The following is a 25,119-nucleotide window of genomic DNA, read 5'->3' on the forward strand; positions in this document are numbered from 1 at the left end:
TGCTGTGGTGCTAATTTCTGACAGTGGACCATTATGAGAGCCCCCCAGGTTCTTCTTGACTTTTTTCTGTTCACATCCTGTATGTCCTTATTTCTACCTGCTAAAGGGGTCATCAGGGTGTTGGGCACATCGTTATAAATATGTAAGCTTGTGGTCATCTGCAATGAGAAGAGGTGGGTGAGGAGGACAAGCAGAAGAAACCTTTCCTGTCACTCCTGCCTCAATGCCCCCTTCACCCAATGTCCAGTAATCTGCTCCATTTTGGGCAGCGCTCCAGGTTCTTGAAGCACAGGTGCCATCTATAGTGGTGGCTTGGCAATGGCCTGTAGTACCAGCTGCTTGATTTGGGCAGAACTTAGTTAAAAATGAACAAAATGGTATGCTACTTCAAAAAAGTCTCTATCTTAGAAGCTGGCTTTGCCCCGATGCCTATCATCCATAAGTGTATTATTATGAATTCATTATTGTTTGTATCTAATTTTAATTGTCTTCTCATTAACATCTTGTAAAGCACTTTGACCATGAAAACAAACTGAGATTAGGCCAGCAAAGACCCAGTGTAGGCCACCAGGAATGACCCAGCTGGGATTTGCATATTGGGGACCCCAGTGTGGGCAAACAGACAGGAAGACCACATTTGGCCATGAAATTGAAAAAAGTCCATCCCTTACTAGTCCATCCATCCAAGGTGGGGTTTGCTGGGCACCTGCAGCCGATCCCAGCAAGCAATGGGTGCCAGGCCAGGGTGGCACAGGAGCCACTTTAGCCCCATCGGTCCACTTAAGCGTCATAATTCTGAAGGGTGAGGGGAAAACAGAGCACCTGGACAAAACCAGCATGGACACGGGAAAAACATGCAAACTCCATAAATGGAGGCCCCCCCCTCCCAGTCTCCTGAACCTTAAGCAGCAGCAGTGCCACCCCTCACTGCGCCTCTCCTTGAAAGTTGTTTTTTTTGTGTTTAGTTGCATTTTTTTTTTAGTCAATTCAGTTATGTTTAATCATGGAGATTTACGGTTTAGTTGTAAAACATTCCCAATAAGGGTGGCACGGTGGAGCAGTAGGTAGCGCCTCACAGCAAGGAGACCCATCTGGGTTTGCTTCCCAGGTCCTCCCTGCCTGTGTTGAGTCTGCATGTTCTCCCCGTGTCTGTGTGGGTTTCGTCCCACAGTCCAAAGACAGGCAGGTCAGGTGCATTGGTGATTCTAAATTGTCTCGTGTGTGTGCTTGGCGTGTGTGTGTGTGTGTGTGTGTGTGCCCTGCGGTGGGCTGGCACCCTGCCCGGGGTTTGTTTCCTGCCTTGTGCCCTGTGTTGGCTGGGATTGGCTCCAGCAGACCCCCGTGACCCTGTAGTTAGGATATAGCAGGTTGGATAATGGATGAATGGACATTCCCAATAATATCTAAAAAATGTGCATTTTTAGCCATTATACAAACATTACTTTTTGAAGTCATTTTTTATATTTCTATATAATCAAAATTTAAAATCTACTGTTATTACAAATTCACTGCATGCTCTGTGACTTTAAAATGTGGGACACTATGGGGTTGTGGTGACACCAGCCAACATTCTGTGACAACATTAAAAAGTGAGACACTAAGTGACAACACAGCGTTACCGGACCATCAGTGGGTCAGCGAGGGATTTGCTGGATTTGGACTGATAACCCATTTTGGACTGCTAGAGAAACTTTACCAAGAACCCCCCTTAATAAAGGGGGCGCTAACATCCCGGGTCTGAAAATGCGCGTTAGAAAGAAATGTTGTTGTAATCGGCTGGCACGGCTATCACTCGGAAGGGGACATGCCAATCACTATGTACGTGCTACAAAACTTGGCACAGTTTAGAGTCTAGCGATTTGCATACCCGGCGCCGGACACCCGTTCAGATCACCGGAAAGCCCACGCGTTTTGTTTACGCGTCGCCTTGATTTGTTTTTCTTTCCACGATATGGCCGGAAGTCATACATGGAAATTAAAAGTATCTGGTGACACATAATCCCCATTCGCCCCGCGGCCACCCCTGTAGTCAAATGGCGTTGTGTCTGGTGATGTAAGCCGAGCCGCGCTACTCGTCAGCTCTGTACAAGTTACTGACCGCCGGCCCTGCTTGGGGCTCCGGAGCTCTTCTCGTAGCGGGCTACCGTTTGTTCCCACTGCCGTAATGGACTTTTTGCTTGGATCGCTTTGAACGCCCGCCCAGTCCGTACTTCACGCAAGCGCATCACCCGACCCGCCTTTGGACATCTCGGTCACCCGATTACCGGCGACAGGTAAGTACAGAGAAAGTGAGAGAGGGGGACAGGGTGAGCGCGCGCACGAGAGAGAAAGAGAGATGGAGAGGGAGGGCGAGCGCGCGTAGCAGACAAAGAGAGATGGAGAGAAGGTGCGCGCGAGAGAGAATGAGTGAGAGGGCGAGCGCGCGCAGCAGAGAAAGAGAGATGGAGAGAAGGTGCGCGCGAGCCCCAACTCATACGGAGTGCGCTAATGTGGCGCCGGTGGAGCGGACCGCTCGGCGCACGTTCAGATAATCGTGAATCCGAAAAGTACAAAGAGACATCACGTCACCCTGCAGAAGTTAGTCTTGGGCACATGGGTTTTGGGTGCGGGGTGTGTAGCGGTTGGGGATGTTGAGATGTATTGGATTTATTTAATAAATCAAAGCAATTTTGTGCTTGCCCGTTTCTTAATACTGAGTCAATTTAGACATTAGGACTGTAGGGCCTAACAAAACTGGACTTGATGTTATTTTGGAGGAATTCAGTGGATAGGACTAGTGTCCTTTGTTGGGCTGAATGGCCTGTTCTCGTCCAGATTGCTCTGATGTTCAAATTCAAAACCAAAAGCTCACCCTTATTAATTTAACTTTGTCCGTTAACTCAGTACGTTTAGTTTGTAATGCCAGCCGGGGATTTCCAGCTTCATTTATTCCATAATGGGTTCGCAAAACTTTGCTTAAATTTGCATATTCATCTTTAACATAAAGTGGTCTGTCTTGTATGGACTACAACTTTGCAAATATGTGTAACGATTCATTTGATGTTCTGTAAGATAAGCACATTTGGTTTTTCACAAATTTAGCACTTTTTGTGCAGTTTCAGGACTACCTGTTATGTCGAATTGGAAAAGAAGAAAAAAAAGATGCGTTTGTAAAGAAGTGTGCGGCAAAAAAAAAAAATCACAAATCAGGTGTTAGAATCCCAGAATTCCACAGCCTTTTGAAAACAATCGGGATTGCTCTCCCCTGGACTTTCTCGTATACTCAGATATGGGGATGGATATTTGAGGAGTAAACCGAAAGACAACGATTATATTTTTATTTTATGTCTATTAAAGAATTATCAACAACAAATCAAATCAAATTAATAATATATTGAGCAATTATTATAAAAAGTTGAATAAATCAGACTCTGCAGCTGCATGAGTAAAAAAGTACAACTTCCAGTTATAGGAAATAGCTCAAAAACTGACCTAAGTGAAAGCGTACTCAGGTTATCGTGTTTACACACAGACAGACAGACACAGACAGACAGACAGACACACAGACATAATTCCAAAAATGGTATTTTCGGACTCAGGGAGGTCTAAAACGTTGAGATTCATCATATTCTTGAGGTTAAATTTTTGGACGATTACAATACTTTAACTATACTTTGTATATGAGAAAGTAAAAATCAAGAAATGAGAGAAAGAGCGAGGGGTTGGGAGCATACACAGATAGCGTGTTGCCACTCCCGCCACACGCCGGACCCCCTGAATTTGGAGCCGAGTGCAGCGGGTGACACCTCAGCATGAGGGTAAATCAAAAAGTGAAGGCAATTTGAAAATGACGTGGTAACTCAACAGACAGAAACGGACGCAATAAAACACATTCGCAATGGCTCATGGGTAGTTTAGCGCAGCTCTCTGCCGTTAGTCAGCTGAGGCTAAAGTGAAATGAACGTGGCGGACTGCGCCATCGCGGTGCAGATTTATGAGATTTCTTCTGCAGAGAGAGTGAAACCTGATGAAGTTTGAAAGCCAAGAGTTTCACTCTATAAAGTTATGTATGCAGAGGGGCACCAATTATGTAACTGAAGGGGCGCACCTCTGGACCCCAAGGCTGACCCCCCACCTCCTAGTCGCCCAAGTCTCGTAGGACTGTTTGCACACCGTTTCTGAAAGCTACAGGACATGTGCTCCATACATTTAGTGTGTTCATAGACATAGGGGGCGCTGTTTATGTAACTGAAGGGGCCCGCGCGCTGGACACCGAGGAGGAGGAGGGGTTGTCAAAGACTAATACTTCTGACTATCCAATATGGATACCAACGGGCACCACCCACCCACACCATCATAAATAAGAAACACCTCGGGCTCCGAATGGGCATCAGGCCGTACTGTGGGGTGGACTGTAGAAGGGTGGGCTCATAAAGGTGAAAGCACAATGCTGTCTGAACTGTTTGTGTTGATGCAGCATAAATGACGGATTGAAGTGATTGGTCTGGGCTTTAAAATCTCAACAAACTGCATTAGATAGAACCTTTTAGAGAGCTGCTGAAGACGTCGTCAAGTTGAAATAAAATAAATATTCTTACACTAACTGAAATACATCTGTTTTGGAGCTGAGACCTGAGCGGTGATGGAAGCAGAGCAGAAGAAGATGACGCATGTGGCAGAATGTTGAGATGGATGAGTGGAGTTACAAAGAAGGACAGAATAAGAAATGAGACAATCAGAGGTACAACAGAAGTGGGAGAGAAATCCAAGAAAGGACAGGAAAGGAGGGGCAGGTGGTGAGGAGAGACAAGGAATACGTGGGGAAAAAAGAGCAATGGGAATGGAAGTAAAGGGGAAGAGAAAGGGTGGGAGGACAAAGTGTTGATGGATGGATGGAAAAAGTAAAAGATGATCTGAAGGAAGAGGGTCTGAATGACGAGGAGGTGCAGGACTGAGCTCTATGGAGAAGGCTGTTCAGGTAAAAAGATCTGGGAAAAGATGTAGAGGAAGAAGAAGAGGGAGAAGGAGATTGAGAAGAAGAAGAAAAGGAGATTGGAGAGGAGGTGAAAGAGATCAAGAAATAGAAGAAGGAGAAGAAAAATAAACAGAAGGAGAAAGAGGTCAAGGAGAAGAAAAGGGAGAAGGAGATCAAGAAGAAGAAGAAGAAGGAGGTCAAGAAGTAGTAGAAGGAAAGTATTAGAAGAAGGAAAAGGAGAAGGAGTCTGAGGGGGTGAAAGAAACTGAGAGAAAGAAAATGGAGAAGAAGAAGAAGAAGAAGAAAGAAGGAGAAAGAGATCAAGGAGAAGAAAAGGGAGACAGAGACCAAGAAGAAGAAGTAGGAGAGGGAGATTGAAAAGAAGAGGAAAAACATTATTAGTACTAAAGTGCATTGTGTTTTTCATTCCAACAGTTGGCACATCACAAACATGAACACTGCTTTTACAATCCTCATATCAGAAACACATCTAAACAGACATTCGCATTGCATTTGGCATTCTACTTGATTGACACGCAAACGTATCTGAAGTGCATCTCTTCTTTATGTACGTCACCCGCAGACGAGAATGTTGTCCTCGCGCTCGCTTCAGGTCCAAAGGCTGGTTTATACTTGAGCCATCTGAATGGGGCGTGCGGGCCACACAATGACAATAACGTCAGACACAAACTTGTGCCAGGTGTTCACCACACACAGCATACTGAATTCACGCCGATGTTGATGCACCGCCGCATATCCAAAGTGAAAATTTGGGTGACGCGACATGTCATCAAGTGAGACTCTGCTGTGGGAAGAAGAGCAGTGCTTGATATTACTGACTTTAAGCAGAAAAAACAAGGAGAAGGTGGATGTCCAAAAGTTGGGAGTGGAGGTCCTACGTGATGTGCAGATGAGATATTTATGCAGGTCTGTCTTGCACTCTGATGGCCAGTTGCGTCATATTCGTTTGCTTGTCAAGTATAAAGCCTCCTTGAAACTTCACCACTCTAGAAAGTAATAGCAGACGTGTCTCTTCTTCCATCAGCAGAGGTTCACTTCCTCTAGTGTGACATTGTTCGGTATGTGACATTGACCAAAAACTATCGCCTAATAACTAGAAGATCAACACGCTGATGTATCAAATGGAGCATAACAAGTTCGATTTTGGAAGGAAGCTGGTGCTCTGGGCCAATTCCAGTGCAGGACCCTCCATATGCAGTGAGATGTGGACAACATGGGCCTTCCTAAAGTCAACAATCATCTCTTTGATCTTGTCCAGGTTAAAAGACAGGTTGCAGTTGCACCAGTGCACCAATCATCGTAGCTCCATTCTGTCAGCTGATTCGTCCCTGATGCTGATGAGACCTGCCATCGTTGTGCCATCAGCAGACTTAATGATGGTGTTGGAGCTGCTGGCAGCCATACAATTGAGAGTCAGCAGAGTGAATAGAAATTGGAGACACACCAGTGCTCAGCATGATGCTGTTTCTGGGGTCTCTCTGGCTGGAAGTCCAGGGTCTAGTTGCATTGTGAAGCCGACTCCCATTCCCATTGAACGATGAACTGAAGGCTATGAACTGCATTCCAGCATAAGTGACTCTTTTGTTCAGAAGGGACAGGAACAGTTGGAGAACAGATGATATGGCATCTTCAGTGGAACGAGTTGGGCAATCAGTAAACAGGAGAGGGTCCAGTGAGGTCCAGCTTTCAGGTGGCCCAAGACTGGTCTCTTAGAGCACTTCATGATGACCGGTGTGAGTGCTACATGCTGATCGTCATTGAGGACCTCTTCAGCACGAGTGGGTTGAAAGCACTTGGTGCTGACTTCCTGCCTCAGAGAAACATTGAGGATGTCTGTGTAGATATCCATCAGCCGGTGTGTATGTTCTCTGAGTCCTTGTCCAGACCTGTTGTCTAGTCCAGCAGCCTGCCATGGGTTTACTTTCAACAAAGATCTTCTCACTTTGGTTGTCGATCAAAGCAGTACCTGAGGGATGGACTTCCGCACAGGTATGTTGCTCAGGGTATCAAGCCATGCATAGAAGTTACTTAGAACATCTGGTAGGGTGGCATCACCACCACAGACAGTGTAGTGTGGTCTCATAGTCTGTGATGGCTTAGATACGCATTATCTGTAATGGTATTTGGAGTCCAACCTGGCAGCAATGAGTAAAAGGAGACACAACAACCAAAGATGTGCGCAGGTTCAAGTCAACAGTTGGCCTGATAAACGTTTCCTTTTTTTTTGTTCCTTTCAGTAACTGAATGCCCACGCAAATGAGGGTCCTTCTGAGTCTGAGCCTCTTGTTTTTTGGTAAGTATCTGCTATGGAGGCAGCTGCTTTGTCTCCTCTTCCATTAACTTGGAATGCAGTGCTCCTTGAGGGCGGAGACTTCTTCTTCTTCTTCTTCTTCTTCTTCTTCTTCTTCCTCTTTCATTGGCAACTTTTACACCCTATGGTGCATTACTGCTATCTTCTGAGCTGGAGGACAGCGACATCATGTTGAAGCGTGAGGGGACAGGGCCCAAGGGGGTGTAGAGTCATGAGGCAGACACGGGCTAGTGACCAGTGATGGCCACAACACAAGAGCTGCCCCTCAATGGGATGCTGCTCCATCATAACACTGGTGCATATCAATTTGTCCTCCATGATTTCAGGTAATTTGAATGTGTAGCTTTAGCCACCTGCCATTAACACTCGAACCCTTGAAGCCTACGAAAAAACTCGTAATGCCGGGCCACCTTAAATTCCTTCACACCTCCTCATCAGCATTTTTTGTTTTGCAGATGTGTCGATCAGCACAAGCAGCAAGCTGCCTGCTATTCCAAATTCATTGTACTACGTGAACATCACTGACAGAATAAAGTGAATAATGAAAAACGAGCGCTAACTTTTACAAGTACCCGAAATTTACACCAGGAGTTACAGACTCAAATCAAATGTAACATCTTCACGTGGAAGTGTGTGTGTCTCTCTGTCCTGCCTGAAAGTGAGAAGTGGAGTCGGGCTAAGGGCTTCACCTCAGAGGATACGCCAGCAAGTCCGGCACGTCGGCAAAACAAAATCTCTGAAGAAAGACAAAGTCTCTCAGCCGCTAATGCACTTTAACAATTTCAATAGTTTCTGGGACACACAGCTAGTATCATAATAATAATAATAATAATAATAATAATAATAATAATAATAATAATAATAATGATAATAATAATATAATAATAATAATAATAATAATAATGATAATAATAATAATGATAATAATAGCAGTAATAATAATAATAATAATAATAATAATAATAATGATAATAATAGCAGTAATAATAATAATAATGGTAATAATAATAATAATAATAATAATGATAATAATAATAATAATAATAGCAGCTCACTACTCAAAACGCAGAGTGCCCGGACCTGAACCCGGAACCTTTACATTAATGAGGCAGCAGTTCTTACCTCTGCGCCATTCAAGCGTACGTATCATCTTTCTGTCGATTGACATTTGTGTTTGGGTTTGTAACTCATTGACACCAACATGTAAACTGAATGCTTTGTTTTTTACTTTAGTTATATTCTTGAACAAAAGCGCACGTCTTTATTTGATATTTGGACTAAAGTCTTTACACATCATACACTTCACTTCTTGCGATCAGACGAGACTATTTCTAAGAGATTTTTTCAAGTCCTCTCACCTCTCATTGGTGTGAATGCTCTTGTCAGACACACTTCCTGCACTCTCGGCTCTTATGAATTTTTGCATTTTACTCAATTTAAGTTCCTAATAAAAGAAGACGTATTATGTCCAAATCTTATTGAACAATTTCATCAGCAGAAGAATTGAGTACACAGGCAATCCTAGCACTGAGAAACGATGAAGTCAAACAAATTAACACCAGAATTGTCGATTGGTTACACGGCAGATTGGTTAAATGTGTATCAATAGATTCTGATGGAACAGTTGGTTGAAAATGCTGTGGTTGTCAAAAAAAGGGGGGTAAATATGATAGAATACACAGAACAGAACACAAGTAATCCTCAAAACAATACAATAGTGCAATAGAAATATTACGACTACAAAGCAGAATTCAACAGTCTCCAGGACTCTAAAAATATCCAAATCTTATTATGTGATATCATCTACAGTTAAATTCTGCTCCGTGCTTCTAAAATGTGTATTATTATGCTGTATTAAGGATTTGTTCTGTTCTGTGTATTGTATTGTATTGACTCCCCTTCTTTAGAACATTAGAACAATCTAGACAAGAACAGGCCATTCAGCCCAACAAAGCTCGCCAGTCCTATCCAAAACTTTTGACACCCACTGCACGACCAGCCTACCTGCTAAGGGGTCTCTCTTTGAACTGCCTTTTCCGGAGGTTTCTTCCATTTTTCCCTACGAGGTTTTTTTTTTGGGAGTTTTTCCTCGTCTTCTTAGAGAGTCAAGGCTGGGGGGCTGTCAAGAGGCAGGGTCTGTTAAAGCCCATTGCGGCACTTCCTGTGTGATTTTGGGCTATACAACAAATAAACTGGATTGTATTGTAACAGTAGATGATATTACATAATATAATTTGGATCTGTTCAGAGTCCTGGAGAACCTCCGCCTTCAAGCTGCCTCTCCCTATTGGCCATTCCACAGCTGAGTCAGTGCTGGGCCAGCCAATCCGATGACAGGACCCCTCTACCCGTTGATTCCTGTGATCCTAAACCAGTGATGGCAAACCATTTAGAAACCAAGTGCCCAAACTGCAATCCAAAACCCACTTATTTATGGCAAAGTGCCAACATGGCAATTTAACCTGAATACCACCTAAAACTGAACACCAGCATAACCAAGGAGCTGGTGGTGGACTTTAGGAGGCCCAGTCCCCTCATGGACCCCGTGATCATCAGAGGTGAGTGTGTGCAGAGGGTACAGACCTATAAATACCTGGGAGTGCAGCTGGATGATAAACTGGACTGGACTGCCAATACTGATGATCTGTCTGTCTGTCTGTCTGTCTATCTACTGAGCTTTTAGTTTAGAAAAGCAACTCATACATTAACATCTTTTGTCTTAAAAGAAAAACATAATAGCAGAGCTTTCAATGATACAAACAACTTTTTGTTGAAAGGTAAAAGTTTGCATTCGGTATGCTTTTGAACAATTAATGTGCTTTTTGCTGTTGTATGCATGCTGATAATTTGTCTAACCTTGGCTCATACTTTGTAAGCTTGAGAGCAACACATGCAGCACTCAGGTCATCTGTTAGTCTGTTTCTGGTGTCAGGTTTGATTTAATTCAAAGCTAAAAACAGCTGCGCACAAGCATAAGATGTTCCAAACAAAGTAAGGAAAGCAATCTCAAGTGCCTTCATTGACTTAAGATTATTTGGCAGAGAATTCCACACGTTAAGGATTTCATTTTCATAACTAACTGTGCTGTCCTTTGTCATCCCTTCGATCCTCTCAAGTGTTTCACGCAGGTCTTCCCTATTAAGCTCCGCCCCAAAGCTTCCATTATATATTACGGGTCGTGGATCAGGTGTGGCGATTAGCAACTCCCGGCAATAATTAGAGATGCGGACGACTCCTCACCTGTGCGCTTAAGCATCACAAAGCTCCCGGAAACCGCTCCGGCCACTCTACCATAACCCCCTTTAAGCCGCGAGTGCGGCAATTATCTGTTAAAACTGGCCTTTTCAATTTTGAGCTGTGGACCCGCTCGCTATACCACATCCCCTCCAACCCCACCACGGGAATCACAGACTCAAAAGGCTGCAGTCCGTGCCACACCCTCAAGCAGCATGTGTGTCGCCCGCCTTACCCCAGACAGGAGAGGAAGGACGCGCACCCATTGGGCTGCTGGGCAGAGGGGCGGGTGATGTGAGAAAAGTCCTCCGGCGCGCGTGAAGAGGGGGAGCGGTGAGGGGAGCAGCCCGGCCCCACATTCCTCTGGCTTTATAGTAACGAACTCTGTGCTCGGGCGACAGCGCGCGTGCCCACTGAGAGGGCTCTGAGTGCCCCCTTTGGCACACGTGCCATAGGTTCGCCACCACTGTCTTAAACCAACGTGGTGCCCGGTTGATTAGTAGCTGAGTGTCAGAAGTTCACTTTAGTCTGCACTCTTGACAGTAATGATGGTAAACGTACAAACGTAACCTACAATGATATTCTGTCAACATCAGGCACACGGCAGGAGCCGACTGTATTAAAGACCCCAGTCCAGCACACTACACACACCTATACTCCGCTATACAGGTCCAGTTTAGAGTTGCCTGTTTACCTGTTATGCATCTATAGGATGTGTGGAGAAGACTGGAGTACATAGAAATGTGGAGAACTCCACACAGACAGTGCATGTGCCCGGATTTTAATTGAGTCTCCTGGAGCTGTAAAACGGCAGCACTAACTGTTAGTCTGGAAGTAAAATGATATTTTGCTGGGGAAAGAAACCTAATCCTTTAAATGCAGCATTATCAATGCTCTACTGTTGAAATATTCATATGTACTTATTTTAGATTTAGCTTCATCAATGGAGAGCTCTTTGAGATTTAATATCCTATCTCCCTGTGTTCATGAAAATGTGATTTTTTGATTTGTTTATTTATATAACATATTTTGAATTATATTGATTTCTCTCTTTGATATCATTAAACTTTTTCAGTACATTTGCATATATAGCGACGTGCCGCATTAACATCTATTTGAGGAATGACCAGCTGCATAGCTGAGCAGACAGGGCTATTGCAGTAGGTGCTTTTCACGTTACAGGAATCCGTGATGTGTTCTGTGAAATATGACGTCATGCGATTTTTGGATGTTGTGCAAACTCAAGAATAATTATTGGAGCACCTTTATCCCAACAACTATACGTACAGTATGCATAAAGACTCACTGTGATTGGGACAGGCAAGTCAGAAGTTTTCTTTCTTTTTAATTTTCTTCTCTGTTCAAACCAAAGTGTGTGTGTGTGTGTTGTAACAAAGGCGCTATATAGGCACCTGACCCGACACAGAAAGACACGGAGGCACGTATAAAAAGTACAATGACTTTTATTTGTCCTTCAGCTGTGGGACACGTCTTCCCCGTGCCAGACAGCCCAAACACAGTCCCAAAATCACCAAGCACAAAACACAATTCTTCACCTCTCTCCACCACTCCTCCCAGACAAGCTTCGTCTCCTTCCTCCCAACTCTGGCTCCTCGAGTGGTGGTGGCTGGGCCCTTTTATAGCCCACCCAGAAGTGTTCCAGGTGATTAACCACCTGGTCCTAATTGCACTTCCGGGTGGGGCTGAAGACTCGTCCAGCCGGCCTGTGGGAAGCAGACAGCCCCCCCTAGCAGCCACCCCGGGCCCCAATCCAGCTGTGGAGGACTTCATCTCCCATGGAGCCCTGCGGGCAGTTGGGGAATCACCGTCGGCCAGGGAGGCTGCCACCAAGCGTCCCAGGGGAGGTATTGGACTGCCCATGGCGGCTCCCCCGGAAGATAAGCAGCAGGGGTGTCCCGGCCAGGCATGGGACCGGCTGTCCTTCGCAGTGGCCTTCTCATAACCTCACTGTAATCTAATCCTGATACTCTGTATCTCCAATTCATCATAATAACTATTCATGGCGGCTCTCAAATCTGTTCTAACCCCGGCCTGCACCTCCACCATCTACTCAAAGCACCGTGATGTTCGTAACAGTGATGGATTAAAAGCCAACATCAAGTGACTCCGTGAGAACCCTAACTACAAAGACGACTGGTTCATTTATCTTAGGTAGAATGCCCAGAGGGGGCTGGGTGGTCTCGTGGCCTCGGACCCCCTACAGATTTTTTTTTTTTTTCTCCAGCCGTCTGGAGTTTTTTTTTTCTGTTTTTTGTCTGTCCTCCCTGGCCATCGGATCTTACTCTTATTCGATGTTAACTAATGTTGTCTTATTTTAATTTCTTATTTTGTCTTTTATTTTTCTATTCTTTATTATGTAAAGCACTTTGAGCTACTGTGTGTATGAAAATGTGCTGTAGAAATAAATGTTGTTGTTGTTGTTATAATATCATGGAGAATATCTACAACCGGTCTTCCACCGCACGAATTACTGTGGAAAGAAGGACGTATCGTAACGTTATTGCGTAATTTATGTCTGAGTGATGGGCTGTGCAATAGGATTGTATTCAAAATTGGTCGAACAATTCTGACATATAAAATTTTATCAGGAGACAAGAAAGGTAATGAAGTCCATCTAACATGAGACACCAAAGGAGATCTCGATACGCCATTCGTATTAAAACGTTTACAGTTTCCCATTAGAATAACTTTTGCAAAGGCAATTAACAAATGACACGGACAAAAATTTGAAAAAGTCGGTTTATTTATAAGAGAGAAAGAAACAAAATTCAAATGCAGTTCAATGTTGTGTTGTCGGGATGTAAATCCAAACACGGAATTAAAATTCAGTGCGATATTGACAGTGTTACAGTAAAAGTGTAAGTTTAAAAAGTATTGACGTGTTAATTTCAAAACCAAACAGAATGAAAACGTATAACACAATGAATACCAACAATGCAACATGAAGCGTAATTTTCTTTCAAATTATTATGTTTGACTATTTTCTACTCTGGTTAATTACTCGCTGTAATATCAAACATTATGCATATGTAACAATTCCCATGAAAATAACTATCTCTTTAAATTGTACATCTGCTTCCCCATACGCGAGTGGCAGAGCCACAAAGTGACTAGTGTGTAGCGCCCGCCCGGGGGTTGGCGAGCGAAGTGAGGAGGGGGCAGTGCCACCTAGTATACCAAAAAGCTCATTTTAGTGTGGACGGAGATACTTTTGTAACTGATATGAAAACACTGGTGTGGACAAAAATCGTTTGTGCTTCAAAATGCTGTTTTTAAATGATGATGTCGCAGTGTGGAGGTGGCCGAAGTACGGCCTTCTTTTTTTTGCTTAGCTTTGTGATGGTGTCCCCTGAGAATGGCGCTACACATGACGGTAAATCAAAACGTAAAGGCGATTTGAAAATGAAACAGTAAACATGACAGATTCGTGATGGCTTATGGGTATTCTGAACATGCACAGTGTAGCACGCAGTGTTTTTCCTCCATTGTGCCGCGGTGTGAGAGCTACACAGGTGTACTGTGGACGTAATAGTGTAGCACACCTGGGGGTTGAACCTGAGAAGGGCAAACTCCACGGGTGGTCGAGACCTGACAGAGGAAGACAGGACCACCTGGAGAAGCTGGCACCAAAAGCAGCTCCGCTATCGCCATGTTAGGGCACTTCAGACACATCTCCTGGCTGCCCTGGGTGTGTGGTCACCAGTGTGTCTCTCAGGACTGACGGTCAGTTGGGCATACAAGTTGTCTCTAGAGAGGGCTGTGCAAAGGGACAAAGTGGGCTGGGAGATGCCACCAAAGTGCTCACTAAGTGCTGTGTCTGTGAACGCTGATCTCAGAGCTGCTTTTCTGCTGGTCCCCCCCTTCGGGCAGTTAAGCACATCTATGAGATATCATGTGTTTGTGGTTAGTAAAACAGTGGTGTGCCTTGGTTACAGAAAGAAAAGGTTAGGAAACACTGCTGTAGACTAAGGGCAGAGCGCAGCGCTGTGTGTGGTAAACTACCCAGAAGCCATTGTGAACGTGTCGTATCGCGTCAGCTTCCATACGTTGTGGTCACCGTGTCATTGTTAGACTTTTTGATTTACCTTTGTACAAAAGAGGTGCAGTACACTGAGGGCAGAGTCTTCACAATACATCATATTTGAGAAAATGAAGAGGACGCGTGTGTCTGACCACTAACAGATGGATTTTTTTTTGCTATTCAGAGAATGTGATCTTAAAATCTGGCATCCAAGCCAACCTTGCAGTGACCACGACTGGCCCTTCAACTAAAGGTGAGAGTTGTACTAAAGCACGGCCGAACATCTGTCTGTCTGTCTGTCTGTCTGACTGAGTGTCTGACTGTCTGGTCTGTCTGTTTGTCTGTCTGTTTGACTGTCTCTTTGACTGTCTGGTCTGTCTGTCTGGTCTGTCGGTCTGACTGTCTTGTCTGTCTGTCTGTCTGTTTGACTGCCTTGTTGTCTGTTTGACTGCCTTGTTTTTCTGTCTGGTCTGTCTGTCTGTCTGACTGTCTGGTCTGTCTGTCTGTCTGTCTGTCTGTCTAGTCTTGTCTGTCTGGTCTGTCGGTCTGACTGTCTTGTCGGTCTGACTGTCTGTCTGTCTGTTTGACTGTCTGTCTATTTGACTGACTGTCTGTCTGTCTTGTTTGACTGTCTGTTTGACTGTCTGTCTGTCTGGCTGCTTCAGTCACTGAAACTAAAGCAAAATTAGTCCTTTTCTAGAGATACCAAAAGTCCCGCATTTCCCAAAGTGGTCACCTTCTTGGTGCCCAGTTTTAGCGTCACGTTTTTTTTTTTAATCCTCATTTGTGCTGTATTTTAATCAGGAGCCTTTTCTCATTTTATCAACAGAGCAGATTGCAAGTTGCAGAAGGAGTACATTGGAGCGGAGCCCCTTTAATAATTGAAAACTCCCCGTCTTCTTGTTATTCTTTATCTTCTTCTAAAGCGTTTCCCACTTTTCTGTGGGGTTGCTGTGTCAGACCATCCTCCTCCTCCTCCACTCTCGTTTCTCGTATTCTTCCTCACCTGACAGCCCTTTCTCCCTTCACACGGTCCTTCCACTTTCTTTTTGGTCTTCTTCTTCTTCTTCTTCTTCTTCTTCTTCTTCTTCTTCTCTGCTCCAACAGCTCCATAGCCATCATTCTTCCTTCCATATTGTCTGCCTCTCTTCTCAGGACATACCTGTACCACCTGAAGCTTCTTTCCATTTTTTTCTTAGAGATTTTATCGACTTTATCTGTACCTCTGACTCTCTCGTTCCTCATCTTATCAAGCATTGTTACTCCACACATCCATCTCAGCTTCCTCACGTCTGTACCCCCCAGTTTCCTTTCCTGGACCTTTTTTAACTGCCCAGTTTCTACTCCATACAATAAGGTTGGCCAGACCACCGTTTTATTATCGGCAGTCACTTGTACCGAGTTTCACGCCCATCAAGGAAGTTCATGTATTCATAGATGACTGAGGGGTTCAGTTCTTGAGTCACAAATCTTAGGACCCTGGGTATGTTAGGATGTTTTATTGGTCTCTCCTTCCATTTCTTTCCATTCTCGTCTTTTGTCCGATTCAAGGCCTCAAACCGAGTTACCGCTTCTCTGACCGTGCATTGCCAAGGCAGACGTTCTACGGCCGCGGCCCCCCAGTTAGAGCTGTTGCTCTGGTTCTGGCCTTGGCTTTGGCTCAGGTGTGACTAGATGACCTGTTTGGGGAGACGGACATTCTGATGGCCACTGTTTTGTACTCTTCACCCTTCAGTCTTGCGTTTTTTTCCTGTGCCAGTTTTTCCAACCTGTATGAAGAACTGAACTGGAAGGTTGAGATGCTTCCGATTCTGCCGGTGCCCGTTGAGGTGGTATGTCGAGACGTTGCGGATGGATTGTGCAGTATGGATCTGTGGGGTACCAAGTGAGGTGGTAGGTCGAGATTTGTTCAGGTGTCCTGCACAGGGAAGGCACTGTGTGGTGGACTGGACTTTATTTGGAGTCTGAATGATCTTGACTGGGCACCTTAAAGACACCGCTTTGTAGGGGAGGATTTATTGGTTGAATGACGGTTTGCTCTGTGACACTTTAAATCTTTGCTTTAGTAAATTTCCACACATATACACCTGCCTGGGTCCATCTGGGTCATGAACTATGAGCTGTCCCTCACAAGGCCTGGTGACATCACAGTCACATGAATGGCTTTGAAGAGGCCTGGGATTGTGTGGTGTAATTCAATTGGCCCAAGCTTTATTGTCACATACTAGAGAGGACAGCGTGCAAGTAAAACGAATTCTTATTTGAGTGTCCACCTCGCAGAATGCAACCATCGCCTACTGATTAATAGAGCAATTCAAAAACTACAGAATGTGAAATCGTAAGGCGCAGCTAAACGTACGGCCTGAAGTGCTAAAAACGAGGCAGAGGAGGGCAGTGGGATCAAGGGAGCCGTGTTGTCATTAAATGAGGAGGTGTCATCACGTAGCAGCTCAGGCATTGAGCAATAAAGTGTCATCTACCCTAAACATGCACTAAGGATTTGTAAAAATGAGATATTAATGTTTGTGGCTGACTTTGTGGAGGGCCGGTGAGGGGGCCCTTTAGGTCTGCAGGCTGCGCACAAGAAATAAAAGCAGGTGACAGTTTTGGATGAAGCGGAGTCACTGACCTCTCAACCTCCTTCCACCCCAGTGAGGACAGCAGACGAATGAAACTCCCTCCTGGTGGGCTCTGGGGGTCCTGCCACTTCAGCCTGTATTTGATAAAAGAAAGGGTCCACCTGGAACCCGACAATCCATTTAGGCCCACCTCTGTAGGACCATTGAAGCTGTTTTCTTGAAGACCTTGATTTGCTGGAAGCCGACGCTCCACACTTAGTCTTGCTGTTTATCGTTTATTAGCATCGCTGCTATTAATTGGGGTTCCCCCCGTGCCCCCCCATAATCTCCTCTCCATTTCTCCTGACCCTGCTGCTCAGCATCTCCTACACCATAACCATTTAGCGCACATTCAGGAAGAGAGGGAATAGCATTGGCTAGAATGGCCAGTAGGTGGCAGTGCAGGGGAGAGATGCAGCAGGCGGTCCCTCCCCAGTGTCCGGTTCCAGTGACACCGTCGTTGTCTTCTCTCTTCATTTCTTTTGCTTCTTGTCGCAGGGATTCCTGTCATCAGTGAGACTCCTGGCCTGGAATTCTTCGTTGTAAATCAAAGCACCTCGTGGGCGAAAGCGCAGAACTACTGCCGGACGCACTTCACTGACCTGGCCGTCCTGAAAGGTGAAGACACGCTGAAGAACGTCTCGTCTGCCTTGTCCCGTCTCAATGTCCCGAGAGTCTGGTTTGGGCTGACCCGCCATAATCTCACATGTTGGACCTGGGTGGACGGGACGCCCTTGGAGGAGGCCAACTGGATGCCAGGAGAGCCCAATAACTTCAATCAGTGCGAGGAGTGTGCGGAGATGATAGGCGGCAAATGGAATGACGATTCCTGCGGCGGGTCACTGATGTTCCTGTGCTACCGAGGTAAGAGTATACCCGGGTTCAAGGTACAGTAGGTCCCAAAGGTGCAGCATGAGAAGTATGGACCTCCTCACCTAATAAAGTTTTTGTTGTGCCCAATGCAGACCAGGAATTGACAGTAAGTGCTGACTGTGCCCACCTGGCAGGGAGGGAGGAGTAGAGCCCATAGAAGCGACACGTCTTTAAGGATGGCATTCGACTGACCCAGTGATGGCGCTCCTTAACAACTGGGTGAACAGCAGGGGGAAAAATTACTACCCTGTGAGGGGAGCCACATAGCTGGTCTACCTGAACGGGCAAAGGCTGCTGCCTCCTACTGTGGCCAATGCCACTGGTGCACCTTGACCTCCATGTAGAGCTAGGAGGGCGCCCCCTACCTGCCAGCATCTCCCCTTTGCCACTGGCCCACTACCTACTGCAGTCCGGAGCAGTGACTTCACTGACCACCCTGAAGCACCCCCTCCACATGATAGGACCTGTCAGTAAATTTTGGGCAGTGGGTGTGCCCACCAGTGCCTGGCACCTCACCATACTGGATTTGAGTGCTCTGCTGATTATCATTCTGTGGTTCTTCATTCATTCCTTGATGCACATTCAGGATTTCCTCTTCTCCTTTCAGATAACACAAGCCCAACAGTAAAACCCCCAGAGACGCCAGCTGTGCCACCCTCTCCACCCCTTCCAGCTACAGATGGTAAGATGCTTGTTCACTGTTACCCCGTGCTAATTGTCACAGGCTGCCCGCTGCCCTCACAACACCAATCATGAACTCCATTGAGCAACTGGACACCAAAAAACAAAAAAAAGACCGGAAGTGGATTGTGGTGAATGTCACCCTTGGGATACCCGCTGGGCAGATTCAAAATAAGGATCAGTTCACAGGCACCTTGGTACACTCCAGGGGTGGCACAGTTTCAGTCCTCGTCTGTTTGCTGTCTGTGCTGAGCTTGCATGATCTCCCCAAGTCAGGGTGGGCTCTCAAGTGAGTGTGGGTGTTGGCATGAGAGGGTACTCTGGTAGGGTCATGGCGATTGTCCTCAAGACCTAAACAAAGGCTCAGTTTGGTGGATGAGTGGATGGATTAGACCTGCGTGTGTCTCGTCTCCTTAGCTGGCTGACCATCACACCTGTTTCTCTACCTTAGCTGATGTGCACGTCTGCAGGTCTATCAACACCTCAGTATATACGGTGCTTGTTCTACGTGGACGTCTAAATCCCACCTTCTTACAGGATGTTGGTGTATGAGCAGGTGTGACACGTCTTGCCTTCTGTACTTGTATTACACCTTCTTATCCATCCTAACTTTCCTCACGTGTACCTCCTACTTCATTTACCTGCTGGACTGACCATCACACCTGGCTGTCCATATGACACCGGCGTACGCACCTGACTCTGTTCACCTGTCTCTCTACTTTAGATGATTTGCCGGTCTGTCTGTTAAGCCTTATGATGCCCTCTACCTGCTTGACCCGGACCTCTGTGTTACACCTGCTTATGTACCTTTGATCTGCTCATACAGTGGGTATAGAAAAGAATCCCCCTTTGAAATATTCCCATTTCTTTTGCTTTACAGCCTTAAATGCCCAGCTTTACTTACTCAATGCCATCGATAACATCCAAGTGAAAGATAATTAAGAAAATGATCAAAAAATCTCAAAAACAAGACCACTGAGATTAGTAAAGGATCAGCCCCCATGTCAATGTCATTTTGTTGACCCCCCCTTTTGCTTTAATGACAGCCCTCAGTCTGCTGATTCTTCTCTCTCGGCTTTGCCCACCTAGACTGTGTAATATTTGCCCCCCACTCTTCTTTACAGTTCGGTCACATTGGATGGTGAACGTTGCTGGTCTGCTATCTTCAGATCTTTCCAATGTGATTTCGGTCTGCACTCTGATTGGCCACACCAGGACATTCACTTTGTTCTCCTTCAGCCACTGGGTGCTCAGTTTTGCTGTTTGTTTCGGCTCGTTTGTCACGTTAAGAGGTGAACATTCTGCCCATCTTCAACTTTCTGGCAGAGGGTAGCAGATTTTACTCCAGAATTTGATGGTATTTTGCCTCCTCCATTTCTCCTTCTACCCAAACGGGAGCCCCAAGCCCCCCATAACAGGATGCTGCCCCTTCCATGCTTTACTGTCGGTATGGTGTGTTGTGGATGGTGAGTTGCATTGGTGGACCGTTTGGTGTTGAGGCCTAATAGTTTGGTTTTAGTCTCCTCTGACCATAAGTTCTTTATCCATTTGGCACCTGAATCTTCAAGGTGCATTCTGGGAAAGCTCAAATGAGTCATCATGTGACCTTTCTTGAGAAGTTCGACCCTCCTGAGCAAGCCACCATTGTGGAGCACTTGTCAAATTGTTGTCACAGGCACACCATTAGTGACCACTCTGTGCCATAAAGTCCTGTAACTCCTTCAAAGTGGCCATTGGCCTCATGGTAGCCTCTCTTACCAGTTTCCTCCTTGCTCTTCCATCCAGTTTGGTGGGTCCAGGGAGGGTCCTAGCCATGCCAAACACTTCTTTATGATGGTCTTTACTTGGGACTGATAAAGCCTTTGAGATCTCCTGCCTTCTGTCCGTGCACCACTCTGTCCCTGAGATCTTCTGAAAGTGGCCTGCCGCCCATAGTCAGTTGTGAGCTGTCAGTCGCTCTACCAAGGAATGGAATGAATGGACCAGGAAGAGCTTCACTAATCACACTCATTACACCTGAGCACAGGCAATGGAAATGGGGGGCACTGACACCAGATTGGGTTTGGTGGGGCAGGGGGGTCCTTTATTCATCTCAGGATTTCTTGTTTTAGATTTTTTAAACTTCTTCTGAGCTGTAGCTGTGATGTCTTCCACTTGATGTTAGAGATGGCATTGAGGAAGTAAAGCTGGGAAGAAATATTAGTTTGTGTGTTGTGAAAGGCACTATATAGCGCCTGACCTGACACAGATTGGACATGGGAAGCATGTGTAAAATAAAAGGACTTTAATTTCTCTTCAGCTGGACAGCACGTCTTCCCCGTAATCCCCCCAGCCACAACACAGTCCCAAGCACCAGTAACCACCAGTACAGCACAATGGCACCACCACTCCTCCCTAGCAAACTTGTCCTCCTCCACCCGACTCTGGCCGATGAGTGGTGGTCGCTGGCTCCCTTTTATAGGTCACCTGGAAGAGCTTCACCAAGATCCGGCGGCACTTCCAGGTGTGATCAATCTGCTGCCCACACGGACTGAGGAGTCCCAAACACAGCACCCCCTGGCGATACCTGCGGGACCCAACAGGGCTGCCCCCAACACCAATTCCCAGGTAGCCCTGTGGGAAACCGAGGCACTACACCAGCCCAGGGGGGTGGCCATCTAGCGTCCAGGGGAGGTATTGCACTGTCCAGGTCTACTCCCCCTGAATACAGTGTGCAGGGGCGACCCGGCTGGGCATGGACGCCAGGCGCCTGTCACAGGGTTTACATTTAAGGCTGTAAAGCAAACAAAATGGGAATATTTCAAAGGGGGGATTCTTCTCTATACCCACTGTGTATAAACATATCACCTGCTCACACCTGTTTACCTGTGTGTGTGTTTATTGCTCCTCTTTCTCTACCTGGACTGATTCACCTGACCGTCTATTACACCGGCCTATACAGTACACACTGCGTATTTAATGGAGATCTTTATATTACACCTGCTCTTGCACTTTTTACTGTACCTGTCGGTGTGTCACATCAGTTTTACTTCCCCACCTGCTCACTTGACTCGGTATTCTGTCTCCTCCATATATTTACCTGGTTGACTACCACAGCCGTCTCCTTACCACACCAGTGGCTGTTTTACCTGAACCTCTGTATCTCACCTGCTCACTCAGTCTCTACCTGTTGGTGTATCACACCTGTCTCTCTACCTTAGCAGGTCTACCTGTCTGTCTGTCTGTCTGTCTGTCTGTCTCTCTGTCTACCTGCCTTAACACAGTGGCACAGTAACACCTCCATCTCTGTGTCACACTTGCTTATACACCTCTCTGTCTTTGTCGTACTTCGCTCTCCATCTTAATTTACCTGCCATAACACGGTAGTTACATTACCTGTATCTCTAGATCACTAGATCATATACCTCACTTTATTTATCCGTCTTTGTTGCACTTTGCTCTCTAGCTTAATTTACCACCACTTGATGTCTCTTACTTTGGTCACCTGGTTGACTGTCACCCGTTTCTATACCTTAACCGATTTGCCTGTCTGTCTGTTACACATACAGTGGTTGACCAAGATCTCCATTTTACACCTGCCTATTCCTCTAGGGCTCGTTTATACTTCACGCTCAGAACGCGGACGAGCACGCATCATGGCTGCCACGCGTGCCTAGCGTTCATTTGACGCATGAGAAAGGCGCTATATAAATAAAATGTATTATTATTATTATTGTCCTCTGTGCAGGTCCTCAGAAATGAACGCCACGCATGCGCGAGTTGCAGTGCCAGCAAAAAGTCGGGGGGCGCCGTGTGCTAAAAGTCAGAACGTGACGTCAGAGCCTGTTTACTATCGACAGGTGACAGAAAGCCGCGGTGTGCGCGCTTTGATGTTTGATGAGTGGCTTGATGTGGTGAAGCAAAATGCCGACATACAAATGCGTTCGTGGTGCTTTGATATTCAGCGTCGCATATTCCCGATCGTAATGACACGACACATTTTAAAAGTCTCACACACCGTCTTCTGTGCCGTCTGTTTTTTTTTTTGCAACATAATATACAGCCAAAGATAAAAAAGATTAAGGACTTGGTGAAAAGGTGTATTTTGTGGTTAAGCTTTAAGCTCGAAATGTCCACTTTAAACTCGTAGTTTACTTTATCATTAAAGCAATCGCTACGGCAAGCAGCAAAAGATCAGCACACAGGACACATTAATGATATTTCAACTCTCTGAACATTTAGAATCCTTAGATTTATACTTGATATGACATTCATGATGAAATGCATTAAAGTGTGTATGTTGTTACATCCTTCTATATAAAAGTGGTCGGGATTGTCCTTCTGTCCCGTGAGTGCTACGCAGGCGCGGAGTTTGACACGCGCCCCGTCCATTTTGCAATGCACGATGGGATTTGTAGTTTCGTTTTTCCAGGTAAAAGATGATTTTCTACTCCAGACTGTGCGATATCTTCTTCTTCTTTCTTACTATATAAAGGCAGTCAGGATTGTCCTTCCGTCCCGTGAGTGGAGAGCGTAGCGGTATTCCGCTTATCACAGACTTACTACTTGCAGCCTGCGACATGATGTGAGCAGAGTTCTGGTGCTCCCATCGTTCCCTTGCTTTTGTGCGCGATGCGCTGGAAAAATAGACAAAATGATGTCTCTGGAAATAATTCATGTTGATGGAGTACAAATGCCTCACCGCGTAGTAAATATCAGGGGGGTTCAAAAGGGCGACCTCAATATAGAAAAAAAGTTTAAATTTCATCACAAAAATAACAAACTATGAGTATTAAAGTAATCCCGCTTTGTATCAAATATCAAATTGATCTACATACTGAATTGCTTTAAGAAGTGGTCAACTTAAAAGGCGGGTCAGCCTAGTTTTACAGATAAATTGTCAATTTCATTTAAATAATGAATACTGTTAATAATTACACACATGGGGGTGACACGGTGGCGGAGTGGTTAGCACTGCAGGGAGTCACGTCGCTGGTATTCCCTGCCTGGAGTTTCCATGCTGGCTTTCCTCAGTGTGCTCTGGTTTCCTTTCAAAGATGTGCAGATTTGGCGACACTAAAATGACACAAGTGTGTGTGTGTGAGTGTGTGTGAGTGTGTGTGAGTGTGTGCTTGTATTCACCTTGCGATGAGCTGATGTCCCGTCCAGGGATTGTTTCGCCCCGGAACAGACACATCCCTGGATTGATGGATTTAATCATTTAACGGGTCTTGTTCAGAAAGCGGACGCCACTTGAGACGGCCTTCCCCTCGTCCAAACACTAACCTTAAGGTCAATAAAACAGGTCCCTGATGTTAAGTCACTATTTTTGGGCTAAAATGATAACAGAAATATGAAACCTACTCATATACCTAATCTTAATTATTGTGAAACAACTAAGTGGCGTCCGTTTTCTGAACAAGAGCCCATTCAAAATCCTTTTCAGAGTTATTGCGGGAAGATGTCATTGGAATTTAATGGGTGTTCCAAGAGTAAAATACAATTTATTTTTGTATATCCCAAAAATCACACAAGAAGTGCCGCAGTGGGCTTTAACAGGCCCTGCCTCTTGACAGCCGCCCAGCCTGGATTAAGAAGACAAGGAAAAACTCCCAAAAAAACTCTTGTAGGGAAAAAATGGAAGAAACCTCCGGAAAGGCAATTCAGAGAGAGACCCCTTAACAGGTAGGCTGGGCATGCAGTGGGTGTCAAAAAGAAGGGGGGTCAATACAATACACAGAACAGAACAAATCCTCAATACAGTATAAAAATACAAATTTTACAAGTACAAATTTACAAATTTACAAATACAAATTTTACAAGTACACAGCAGAATTTAACAGTAGATGATATGTACTGGGCGGCGCGGTGGCACAGTGGTAGCGCTACTGCCTCGCAGTTAGAAGACCCGCAGGTTCGCTTCCTGGGTCCTCCCTGCCTGTGTGGAGTTTGCATGTTCTCCCCGTGTCTGCGTGGGTTTCCTCCCACAATCCAAAGACATGCAGGTTAGGTGTATTGGCGATCTTAAATTGTCCTGTGTGTGTGTTTGCTTGGTGTGTGTGTGTGCCCTGCGGTGGGCTGGCGCCCTACCCGGGGTTTGTTTCCTGCCTTGTGCCCTGTGCTGGCTGGGATTGGCTCCAGCAGACCCCCGTGACCCTGTAGTTAGGATACAGCGGGTTAAGTAAGATGGATGGATGATATGTACTAGGGCACATGTGTCAAAGTCCATGCCTGGAGGGCCACAGTGGCTGCAGGTTTTCATTCCAACCCTTTTCCTAATCGGTGACCAGTTTTGACTGCTAATTCACTTCTTTCCCCTCTATTTTAATAACCCTGTTTTTAAGGATGAAGTCTTCTGAATTTATTCTTTTTTTCATTAAATGACAGCCAAATAGAAATGAGACAT

General features: G+C 45.6%; 1 protein-coding gene across 2 annotated transcripts in view; it reads left to right on the forward strand.

The window, feature by feature from the left end:
- Positions 1–2,020: 2,020 nt before the first annotated feature.
- Positions 2,021–25,119, forward strand: part of LOC120526387 (macrophage mannose receptor 1-like) — a 49,586-nt gene continuing 26,487 nt past the window's right edge. Inside the window, exons 1-5 of one of the 2 annotated variants that reach the window (XM_039749532.1) lie at positions 2,021–2,273; positions 7,213–7,268; positions 14,747–14,815; positions 17,679–18,044; positions 18,661–18,735. In XM_039749532.1, coding sequence (XP_039605466.1) covers positions 7,220–7,268; positions 14,747–14,815; positions 17,679–18,044; positions 18,661–18,735 — 559 coding nt within the window. In that variant the 5' untranslated portion in view covers positions 2,021–2,273; positions 7,213–7,219. The remainder of the gene's footprint in view (positions 2,274–7,212; positions 7,269–14,746; positions 14,816–17,678; positions 18,045–18,660; positions 18,736–25,119) is intronic. The other variant, XM_039749533.1, reaches the window with a different exon arrangement.

The sequence above is a fragment of the Polypterus senegalus genome, chromosome 3 (genome assembly GCF_016835505.1).
Source record: "Polypterus senegalus isolate Bchr_013 chromosome 3, ASM1683550v1, whole genome shotgun sequence".
In the NCBI taxonomy this organism is placed as follows: domain Eukaryota; kingdom Metazoa; phylum Chordata; class Cladistia; order Polypteriformes; family Polypteridae; genus Polypterus; species Polypterus senegalus.